This window comes from Xyrauchen texanus, chromosome 21, assembly GCF_025860055.1.
Source record: "Xyrauchen texanus isolate HMW12.3.18 chromosome 21, RBS_HiC_50CHRs, whole genome shotgun sequence".
In the NCBI taxonomy this organism is placed as follows: Eukaryota; Metazoa; Chordata; class Actinopteri; order Cypriniformes; family Catostomidae; genus Xyrauchen; species Xyrauchen texanus.
In genome coordinates, this window is record NC_068296.1 from 7,291,655 (window position 1) to 7,304,362 (window position 12,708).

Genomic DNA, 12,708 nt, shown 5'->3' on the forward strand with positions numbered 1-12,708 from the left:
TTTTTTGCCATAGGATCAAATCCTTCTTAAAATAGTTCTAAGCCATGAACCAAACCAACCAGCTCTGATGTAAATCACAACATTACAAACTTCGATTTGAAGTAAAACAATTATTTGATAATCGGACAAAAAGACAAAGGTACAAGACTGTGTACTTAAAGGGATAGTTCACCCAAAAATGTACATTATTTAATGATTCGCCCTCATGCCATCCCAGATGTATATGAGTTTCTTTCTTCTGCTGAATACAAATTAAGATTTTTAGAAGAATAGCTCTGTAGGTCCATACAATGCAAGCAATTAAATCCATATCTTCAGAGGTGATATGGTGCGGATGAGTCATTTTGTACTATGAATTCTCCTCCCTGCCCAGGAGGTGGCGATATGCATGACAAATGTGAATTGCCAAAAACAAAAGAAGAATATGGAAGTAAAAGTGAAAGTGGAAAATATATAGTAAAAAAGGGCTTACATATTGATCTTTTTCTCACCCACTTCCAAGACATGGGCCCTTATGGATTACATTTATTCTGCATTTATATACTTTTTGGACCTTCAAAGTCCTAGTCACCATTCACTTGCATTGTATGGAACAACAGAGCTGAAATATTCTTCTAAAAACCTTAGTTTGTGTTCTGCAGAAGAAATAAAGTCATACACATCTGGGATGGCATGAGGGTGAGTAAATGATGAGAGAATTTTCATTTTTGGGTGAACTATCCCTTTAAAGTCTTCAATGAGGGAATGAACTACAATCTCATGAAGCATTGCGAATGATGTAAGCCAATTAAAAATTATGAAAAATATAAAACAGTTGATTTAAAGTTGTTGTTAAATAAGTATTGAAATGATATAGTTTAAGTTTATTGCAAAATATTCAGATATATTCAAATACATAAGTAGTTTGAGGGTGTAGCCCCCCTTCTGGGGGTGGGTGGTCACTGCATAACTCTTTTGGCATACTTCGTTTGTCACGATTTTCTGAATGGTGGATCTTTCTCTGCTGGTTCTTGGGTAGTGTAGTTATTCACCACAAATTCCGCTATTAAATGTGATTTATTTTAAACAAATTTCAAAAGGAATTTGAAATAATGCAGACTAGTGGCTTACATAGAAGCATATACTTTCGATTAACAACCTCAGAGCTCACGGTCGGTCTGTTTTAAAGATTTATTTGTTTATCGCTGATAATCAGTTCCGCTTTGAAAAAAAAATGAATGGGATTTGCGCCTTTATTCCAAAGTTTAGTCCAGACTTTACTCCTTTGACATCTGTTTTGTTTTTAGGTAGCTCTAAAACCACAACAATAGTTATATTAAACGCCTTTCTATAGTGTGAATTCTTTCACAGGCTGTTTTTTTATCCATCTACAAAGTCATTAAAATTATAGTTTTAGATTAATAAAGGATAAGAACATATGTAGGTGCACAGAGACCTACAGTATCAGGTTAAGGTTATATATCTTACCTCTGGTGAAATTAAAGCTACAGGCTACAGTGCATCAAAAAAGAGTCCAGCTGTTAGAAATTGCGACTAATTTATGAATTCCACTTGCTTTATGAAACTCCGATTCTTTCTGAGGAAGCTGAAGTGAAACACTCCAAATATAACCCTGCTCGGCTCTGGCAGCGCCACAGTTCCAAAAGCAATTAGCAAACTGAAAGAAAAATGTAATTACAGTGCCTCGTTATCATGGAATTATAAATAAAAGATCCCAAACTGTCCAGGAAAAATTAATTGCGGAAGTCAAAGTTAGCTGTGATAGCAGAGAGTTTGCATCACCATCCGTCATTTCAATGGGGCACCTCAGGGTGTAACGGGCGTTGATGGGCTGCAGCGTAAAGGAAACTCTCGAGAATTCTTCCTCTATGATCGCCACAAAGATTCTGTTATCTGCCTCACTTTATTACAGAGACCAATTAAATATACGAGGCAGACCACAGATGCAATATACACGAATAATCTTTTGTAATATTTCACATCATGATTCCCTAATTACAAATCTAATAGAGATATGATGAACTTGGTTATGTCTTAACAATTGTAATATTCTTAACCTCTTAATGTGGTATTAGACTAGTATTTAGCACAAAATTCTCTTGTTATTGCTAAATAATGAATTATTATTATGCTCAAATAATATCTATATACACAGTATATTGATATCAGGTTCTTCTCTCTCTTCTTCAATGAGTGAATCTCATGAAACCATGTCCGGGTTACATTTCATCTCAAAATCAAATAATAAAATATATATCTTGATATGAAATATATAAGAAAATTAAAAGTTGCATATGTTAACATTATTTAATGCATTATAAACTAACATGAACAATGAATAATTGCATTTTTATGAATGTACATTAAGCAAGATAATTCATGCATGTCATTAAAAAATATGGTTAATTGTTAGTTCCTGATACCTAATAATGTTAGAAAATGGAACCTTAATGTAAAGTCTTGAAAATTTGGGGGGAAATGTGTTTAATTGTCATAACAATATAATGTCAGGTAAATACCTTATCTGGTCCTAAAAATAGGCACCATTTATTTTCTTTTTTTATGCAAAATTTTATGCATACATTTATTTGTATTTTCTTCCTTTTACATTTTGTGGTGAAATACGACCCGTACATTTTTTGACATGGTTTTGTGAGATTCACCCCAATAGATTAGTGTTTACAACTGATCAGTATTTTTTACAAAGGTTGCACTAATAAAATGCTTCAAAGTGTTTCTTCACAAAGTATCTGTTGTGTTTATATAATCAATCAGAATTACCTGCATCATACAATATCACTGGCTGTATCGCTGAATATTTTCTCATGCTGCTCAGTCTGTGTCAGAGTTCTCCTCTGTTGTCCATTACTCTGATGAGGTGTCATGCATGCGCAGCAGCCAGCAGCTGAAATTGATGGTTCAGGTCGCCCGTCTGCTTATTGAGAACCATAAACACTGTTACAATTCACAAGTCAGCCATCCATTCCCAGATACATGCACTGCCTGCCTCACATGAGCTCAGCTATGGTGTTAAACAAGGACAAAATACAACTACTACACACTCTATTGGGTGAAATGAATATTTTGTGGTTCATTTTAAAGATGGTGTTAAAATACTTTTTCAAGCCATTCATAGGTTCACTTCCTTATCACAGTGACTCTTTGACATGGTGTTCAAATTCATTGTATGTTTGCTTGAGCGGCCTGTCAACTTTTGGCTCAACCAGTGAGTGGCGTGAGTTCGACGTGGGACTACCTATTTTGTTTGGCCAATGGAATATGGGTGAAGTTGGTCATTCTATGGTTATTCTATTTGCTGTTTTGGGCGGGTATAGTTTGTATGTACAGTAAAGACTTGGTTTGAAGATGTTATTTAAGATGTGTTTTCAGACACCAACAGTGCTTACTTTCCTGTTCTGTAGTAATTTGGCTTTTCGGATGTTGCCAATCATCATTTATAAGGCAAGCACAAGAAATGTTTTTAGACCTTTTTTCAATTCTCCCTTTTGAATATATAAATAACAGAAATTTGGGATGAATGTTGACAGATTCAGATCCCAGGAGGTTGTTTGATGTGCTCTGATGGTATTTCCAAAAAGGACACCTTTTGTTACACTTCGGCAAATTACTTTGGTCAGTTTTTGAAGACAGCATAGATGTGCCATTCATTGCTCGTGGTGTGCGATTCGGTAGTTGGTTGATCAAAATGCAACCGAAGGAGTGCTTAAAAGCAGTAATTAGTTATTATGAATGTCCTGTCTTTCATTTTTCAACTTATAACTAAACTTTTAGTAAAAAAATAAGTATTGTCATTACCAAATACTTGCTTGATATATCTAAAGCCCATTGGAATTTGTTTTAGATCATTAGACTTGACCACGCCTAGACTGAAACTACAGACTTTTGACCTATTCTGCGCTGATTTGGAGGGAAAATCTGCAGAATTCTGCAAAAAGCATTTAAACATAGTAAAATTCATTAAATGGATCTGAGAGTCCTAGACTCTTATTAGTAGCTGAAAGCTTCATGAAATTAGCTCAAATATGTAGTAAACATGCCAGGGGTGGGGAGTGCATACAACTGTTATTAATGACAGATGAGACAGTTTTATGCTGAGTTGAGCGCATGCAGATTCCGTATAGGCCTGAACTTGACGTTATGGTTCCTTGGAAGGATGTTATTAGGAAATGCCTCCATATCAAATGCTTAGCTTTCAGATGCAGCCACAGGCACCATGGATACATTTGAATGCAGAACACCTGCGTCTCATTGGCTCATCTGCTGTAATGTGGCGAGAGGCTTGTATTGAATTTGCAGTCTCCATTAGTCAAGCGATTCCTCCGTCAATACCTTTTCAACAGCTGCATGCTTGACTGAAATCTTGCTGTGAAACGCTAGATAAAATCACCAAAACATGTAATTGAAGACAAAGCTGTCAGCTACGTAGTTCTGTCCTGTCCTGAAGTGTCTTCTGAACCTGTTTAAAAACAAAACCACAAAAAGCTCCATCTGAGCCATGTTTTATGAGTCCAAAATTTACTTTTGCCAAAGTCTATTCAATTGATAAATTTCCTGGCATTTAATATTTCTTAGTTTTTACACACAAACATATATATATATATATATATATTGTTACGAATGGAGGCAGCGAAGCAGACGAGGAGATGCGGATCCAATCGCAGTTCAACTTTATTAAGTAAACAAGCAAGAAAAAACACAAAGGAAAACCCTCAATGGGGAAATAAACATAAAACTAGAAAACACAGGCAGGGAACACACACCAGGCTAACAACATTCAACGAACGACAAGGAGTGAACAAAAAGCAGGGCTTAAATACACATTGAGTGATGACAGAATGAGACACAGGTGAAAACAATGAACAAAATGGCAGTGATGATGGCAGGTGGATTCTGGGAAGTGTAGTTCTAAACAATGACAAGTGAGACAGTGGAGCTAAACAAGGGACAAAACTATGGAATGCAAAGGTGACAAAAATGGCAGACAGAGGGCAACAGTGAAACAAGACAAGGAATTCCTAACATATATATATATATATATATATATATATATATATATATATATATATATATATATATATATGTACAATTATACAGTAAGTTCTCCCTATTACAATGGGATTATTTAGATGTTTTTCCTTGCATATTTGGGACTGGGTTGAGCTTCTGTGAAGCAAATTGGTCTGAAATGGAATGATTAGAATGACTCCAGTGGTTTGTGTCATATCTAGTGTGTAATGGTCAGTCAGTGACATTGGTTCTGTCTCTCTCCTTTAGCTGGATGCTGAAGCCAGTGAGCTACTAAAAGAACTGCAGAATAAACTGAACACAGTGCTGGACAAGCTGAGCGGGGTCTTCGGCTCCAGGTGAACTATTACGAAATGAGGGAAACGGATGTACGGTCACCTTTATTCAAAGTGACTTACAAATGAGATACATAATAAAAGCAGATCTAAACATGGACATGTGATATTTTAATGCACATATGAAGAAAAATAAATTGGTAGTGGATGTAGAAATGTGTCAAAAGAAACTAAATGTTAAAATATTGTGTATAGACAACATGGGACAGATTTCCAGGTGAAACAGAATGTTCAGCAGGAAATAATGAAGGATTATGGATATTAGGCAATTATATTATTTGTTAATATCATATTTCCACATTAATGTGATCTTGTTTACATCAGCAGAAAGGAAAAATTGTGTCAGTGGCAGAAAGGAATCATTTTAATTACAGATGCACCGATTTATCAGCCAAACATCGGTATCGGCCGATATTCGCCTTGTTGACTGCCATCGGCCTATCGGTAAATACGATGTCATTCACCGATGGCAGTGGCCGATGTTTATCTGTTTAAACGCATTGGTGATTTGCAGCCGAATTGGACAACAGTTGCCTACCCATCTGCAGATTCGGAGAAGATCCAACAGGTGGTACTCTAATACCAACACCAAAGTGTTCAATTCTGGTGACTTTGAGATAAGCATTTATTTATTTTCTCGAGAATGAGTAGCATTCATGTAACTATTGGCTGAAGCATTTCTTCCAGTAACCGTTCAGACAGAAGCATTTTAGCACAAAAAAAAGGCAAAACGCACCACAAATGAATAGAGCAGAACGCATGTGTCTCGAGACGCGTTTATATCAGTTGAAGAAGTTATTTTTAACTTGATACAGCTTCTAAAAATGCAGCGCTCCTGTGAGAGATGCTAAAAACACCGTGAAATGTGACGCAGTTGTCAAAAGACATCCATCTAGCGAATGTTTACATGGAAAACGATTAAAAAACAGCACGAGCGGACGCTAAAATATGTTTGAACATCCCCTTGCACAGCACTAGCTGAAGTTTCTCAAAGTTACCTCTCAAAAAGACAGCCTTTTGTTACAGGTGACAGTAGGTAAATTTACAGTGCATCCAGCACTGTACTGATAAATATCCAGATGCTGTTTTACTGTGTGAAAAACTGCTCCAAATGATTCAGAGAGAGAGCGCTTTGAATGAATCTGACTGAATCACGAATCAATTCAGACCATTTTGCAAACCCGTTTTGGCCAATTCACTGAAAAGAACCAACTCAAAAGAATTATTCATTTGCAAATTGGTCATCGATAGTTCTTTTAAACAGCCAACAGAAATACGGGGCACATTTCATGATTGGTGAAATATTCTGAGAGTAAATATTTCTCAGGTCAGTCGGAGCGCTCATGGTACACACAGTCGTACAGCTGCAGCCGCCACTGGGAACTCGCTTGCAAAAGTATGGGAAGATATTTCCAAAGAGGCCAATTTTTGTTTTGTAAAGAGGCCCATGTTCAGCCCCAATGCTTCAACCTACTATAAGTTTGTGCTTAATGGAAACACAAGAACTTTGTATTCTGTATGAAAAACAAAAGAGCTGACAGATAGCCCTATTTATGTTTGTATTTATTAATATTTATCTTTTATTTTATAATTTATTGCTTTTATAATCCATTTTACATTTGCATTTAATTACATTTATGTTTCACAAAAATAATTTATGTTGGGCTATGTACTGAAAAATTCTTCTCATTGTGTAGGCAGATGTAAAGCAGGCAAAAAAGGCTCTTGAAAAAGTTATTTGTCAGGTGAAAGAAGGTTATATTAAACGTTGGTTCATACATTTGTATGATTGAATTTGTGCTCATTAAAAAATAGTGTGATGCATGGCTGAAAGCCTTAAAAACAGCTCATTTATTTTTTATAATGAAGATTTCTTTGTTTCACTGGCACGAAAGCGGGAGTAAATAACAACAACAAAAAATAAACAACAACAACAAAAATCGGTATCGGCTATTGGTAAATTTGTTATTTTAAACATCGGTATCGGCCCAGAATTTCACAGTCGGTGCATTTCTAATTTTAATGAAGTAAAAGAAAACAAATTTTTTCTTCAGAAAGAAAGAGCACTGATGAATCGTTCACAATAAGACCAGCAACATTTATGAAGGAAATTAATTATGTTTCCATGTTTACTTTCAAGACATCAAATAGCAGAGGCATGCAGATTATACTATATAATATTATACTCTTCTTAAAATAAAACCAACAATATGTGTTTACATGTTGCTAATAATGTTATAGTTTCAAACTGATTGTAAATAAATCCACAGTTTTAAGCCGGTCATTGAGGACTGCATCAAACAAATGAACCAGGAGCTGGTGCAGATAAAAGGAAATCCAGGAAATAAGAGCCATGCAGCCATGGATGCAGAAACTGCTCTGAGACCGCTCATGGACCTCCTGGACAAGAAGTAAGAAAATCACACCCTACCTGTTAAAAGTGTGGGCACATCTACTCATTAAGTATTATTATCTTCCCAATTTTAGAATAATAGAAACATCATTAAAGCTATGAAAAAATAGCACATATGGAAGTATGGGAATTATTTAGTGACCAAAAACAAATAAAAGTTTTCTTATATTTGAGCTGCTTAAATGTACCCACTCTGTCTAGAAAACAGCTCTGCAAACCTTTATATCAAAAGGTATTTAAGCTCATGAGAAACATAACATGTCTTTTGACAGACTGTTATCAACAGATGCCGCGATTCTGGATGTAGTCATATTTAATCCCCTGAAATTATTTTTCTCTTCTCTCCAGCTTGATTCTCTTTGCTAAGATCTGCGAGAAGACGGTTCTCAAACGAGTTCTGAAGGAGCTGTGGAAAATCGTCCTCAACACAATTGAGCGACAGATCGTTCTTCCTCCACTGTCAGATCAGACAGTGAGTGTAACACCTCTCTCTCAGCCAAACACACACACGCCATGTCCTCTACATCTGCTCCTAACAGAAGGTTGTGGAAATGTTGGAGACAATGGAGACAACATGCAGGGGATCAGCTTGTGGCCTTAGAATACACAGATTGAAATGGGTGTCAGAGTTTATACAAAGTGTTATTTAGTGGAAAAGGAATCTTGAAAAAAAAAAAAAATTTCACCACATAAATTTAATGTTAAATATGGTATGGGTGATGATAAAAAATGCTTTTTAAAGGTACCAAAAAAAAACACTAGCACTCTTTTACAAGTTGAAATTCACCAAATAAATTAAATATGGTATGTAGACACAACATGATAACTTAATGTTTTTATTTCATTTAAAGTCACTCTTAAATATTTTTTAAACAATTGTATTTATTTATTTATGCATTCATTTTTGTCAAGACATAAATATGCTTATATTCTAATAGACATGGCAAAAAAAAAAAAAAAAAAAAATGTTACAGTCAAGTCGAAATTCACCAAAAGAGAAGTGGTAAATAGATAAATAATGTTTTACTTAATTTCACTTAGTTTCACTCTAAATATTGTTTATTATATATGTTTTTAATTATTTTTTTTTTTTTGTCAAGCCATAATTACTCTCATATTCTACTAGACATCCAAAAAAAAAAAAAAAATTTCACCACATAAATTTAATGTTAAATATGGTATGGGTGATGATAAAAAATATGTAGTGTCTAGGGAACAGTTTGTGTTAGGAGTAAACAGAATGTTCCTTCAGGAGCTTCCTGTCTGTCTCCTTAAGAAGCTGAATCAGCACCCAAAGTCCCGACTGCCAAACATACTAAACAATCTCTGTTTCACTCACTGAACAACATGTCTCTGAAGACAGCTCATTCCTGCATGAGTGAAATACTTTTAAACTCTTTGCTTCGTGCTTTTGTTTAACAGCAAGGAGCTCAGATGATCTTCAGTGCTGCAAAGGACTTGGGTCAACTCTCCAAGCTGAAGGTGAGTATTTTATTTCGTAATCTACAGTAAGTAAAGTCATAGGCCGGAAGTGTCAAGTTTCATTTTAAACCATTATTTCAATCAAAATGAAAACTCTGTCAGTGTTTATAATAATTACTCATGTTGTTCATGCATACAAGGGCAGTTCAAAATAACCACATCTGTCAAGTTCCAAATGGGGCTTTTCCACTGCAGATAGGACCTGGTACTTTTTTTAGTACCAACTTGGTCAAGGTTCCAAGCGATCCGACACTAAATGTGATGTCAAAACCCTGCAGATCACTGATTGGTCAGAGAGAATCGTCACAACCAGTGTCACTGGATTTGCGACATGGGACATCAACCTGCTAGTTTTTAAGGTAGCAACAGTGATAGCAGTTTCATTTGTTCACACAACTTTCGAATTGTAAAAAGAAATGGCTGTACAAAAAACCACACCGTGGCCAATAAACAAGGTGCAGACGTTCCTCTCGTTAGCGACGAACTAAACAACGCAAAATGAAAAAGTCTTTCAGGAAGTGTCTCAGCTGTTGGCCGCACACGGCTACCACCGGTCCTTATAACAGTGTAGAGAAAAAAAACGTAAAAGTGAATACAGAACCATCAAGGACTACAACAGCCGGAGTGGTTCAAACAGAAGAAAGTGGAAGTGGTTCGATCAAATGGAAGCTATCTATGGCAATAGACCGGCGAGCAATGGGAGCGAGAGTGCCCTGGACTCAGCCACGGCTGGAGTCCACGATGGAGGATGGTACGTTTTGTTACGTTAACTCAATATTCTACTTGACAGCTTCACTATATTTAGTTGACCAGCTACTGGAAAGCTTGCTTCTAAAACAACCAGGCCAATTTAACTATTACACTTGTGTAAAATCACCACACAACAACTGCTTTATGCAGCACAATGTGCTAGTAGCTAACAGCTAGCAGTCGTGTTATTGTTTATGGTCAGTAATGTTTGTGTCGCTTTAGAGGCAGCACAACTATGACGATAAGCCTGAAGTCCCACCCACGTTGAGGCGGCACTAAACTGCAGTGGAAAAGCAAGCTCAGAAAGTAAAGTGAGCAGAGTCAAGTCGAACTGTAACGTGCAATGGAAAAGTGCCAAAAGAGGTCTGAAAAGCTCCATAAAAGTAGCCGATGTGACTTATGCGCTATATTCCAAGTATTCTGAAATCTTATGATAGTTTGTTTAAAAAACAGACTGAAATTTAAGCCGTTATTCACTAATAATCTTCCCCTCTGCCAAATCTCATTTCTGCCAATGTTCAAGTCATTCACTGACATTAAGTGACACTGGTACTTGCATATGTCATAAGCAAACTTGATGCACCAGTTTGAGTTAAAGGAAATTAGATTTATAAAGCTGCAGTAAATGGGAAGATTATTTGTGAATAAAAACGTAAATTTTGGTCTGTTGCTCACACAAAGCTACTGTATGTTTTCAGAAGACTTGGAATATAGACTTGGAATATCGTGCACGAGTTGTATGGACTACTTCTATGGTCCTTCTCCAACCAATGAACTGTCACTATTTTAAAAAGAAATGCTTGAAGATTCTTGAAGCATCTCCTTTAGTGTTCCATGGAAAACTACCAAAGTGAAGGTGAGTGAATAATGACAGAATTTTCAATTTTGAACTATTGAACTATTCCTGTAAGCATCTGTGAACATAACCCCGGAAATGGCAGGATATTGGTTTAATAAACAAGCCTCTGAATGTGAGTGGTTATCAGGTGGGAGAAAGGTACAGTATGTTTAATTTTAAGTGTTGTCTTAAATTCTGGCATGTGTAGGGAAAGACAAACAGTCTATGACTGACAGCAAGTTTTGATATATGTCAGATTTAGAAAGCAACACTCTTTCTGGCTGAGCTCAGAGGAGTAGAAATCCTCCCTGAGAAATTAGAGTGGGGCTCAAGGCTCTTTCATGTAGCTCTCGTTTTGCTGTGTTTGCTGTGGATATTGTTTCCAGTCTCTGCCAAGTCTTTTTAGCTTTCCGTCAGAGTCTTCGATTGCTGCTTGGCTATATGTTAACATGATTACCATCTCTCTGAATTAATGCTGGTATGAGAGATCTGCTCCCGCACCCTGCTGCTGAGTTTGTGTCCAGAGGAAGATGAACGCTTTGGATCTGAGCAGGTGTGGCGGATAGATTGAGGGCTTCCCGTGATTATACAGTCCAGAGGCTGAAAGTCTCATCTAATTTTCCTCTCTTTCTCATTTTAAACGCATTGAAACAGCACTGGTCAATTGCACCTTTACCTAAAACTGTCTTATTACGGCTTCTGTACTCTGCACTGGACTAACCGTACTATGTTAGATAGGTTAATTTCCATGGCTCTCTTCCAAAATCTAGTGAGCTGCCGTTCAGCCAACAGCCTACATTGCCTTCTAAGGCAGCATTCCAACCTGGATGGAACCTCACAAGAGACTAAATTAGACTACTCTTCATTATGTAGGCAAAAAACGGACTGGAGTTTGACGTAAGCATGTTGCAAATTACGTGATATTTTAATAAGCATAAAAATACACAGCACACACAAGTACTAAGTAAAATAGTCTGTTTGTAATTAGACTTGACAGTATTAAATTAGTTTCTACTGTCCATTCCAACATCATCCAAAAGTTAATATTTCCACAAACACACACAGATGAACTTGAACTGATTTGGTATGTGATTAATGTTCACATTGCCATCCTTTTATCAATGTCACTCTTATTTGAGCTGAATTTTGCTCAACCATTGATTGACCTGTAAGATTAAATTAAATTAAAGTGTCACTGCCTGAATCACCTTCTTGAATCACAGTAAGGATTGTATTTTTTCTAAGGATAATTGTCTTTTGGTTTTAATGAGCTTCGCTTGGGTGAATCTCACAAATCCTGTTAGTATTATTTCACTCTAAAATCAAAAGAAAGAAATAAGAAAATATATTTTGAATATAGACAGTGACCACATTTATATATGCACTTAAAAACTGTTTATTCCCGGGGTTTTTCAGAAAGCTGCGTTCTGAAACGTATGTAAACGAGAACGCCGTTTCCTTACTGCATTTTAAGGGATTAAGATAAATTAGTTTAACACACCTTATCCTGGAGAACAAGGCTTATATGGCCATGTCGGCGTTCTTACAGGTTTTTGAAGAGTGTGCATGTGCGTGGAACAGACTAACAAATGTCATAGGATGGGGCGATACATCATATCAAACAAGTCAGCACAGCGGAAAGAATTCACATCAATTTAAAATAATAAAACTGTTCCTCACTTCTGTGCATATGCCCTGAAGTATATTGGGGGAATCCCAGAGTTTTATGTAAGAGGAAAACGTCACTATTGCACCGCAGGTCGCATTTAAGGAAACAAACACAGCAACAACTCTGGAATATCTGGGAATAACGCGAAGCAACAGAGAATAACATAGCGAAGTCT

At 36.4% G+C, this 12,708-nt stretch overlaps 1 protein-coding gene across 1 annotated transcript in view; it reads left to right on the forward strand.

Annotated features, from left to right (window-relative positions):
• Window positions 1-12,708, forward strand: part of LOC127661842 (protein unc-13 homolog C-like) — a 167,358-nt gene that overhangs the window by 132,487 nt on the left and 22,163 nt on the right. Inside the window, exons 25-28 of the mRNA XM_052152769.1 lie at window positions 5,296-5,384; window positions 7,652-7,792; window positions 8,143-8,270; window positions 9,224-9,276. Coding sequence (XP_052008729.1) covers window positions 5,296-5,384; window positions 7,652-7,792; window positions 8,143-8,270; window positions 9,224-9,276 — 411 coding nt within the window. The remainder of the gene's footprint in view (window positions 1-5,295; window positions 5,385-7,651; window positions 7,793-8,142; window positions 8,271-9,223; window positions 9,277-12,708) is intronic.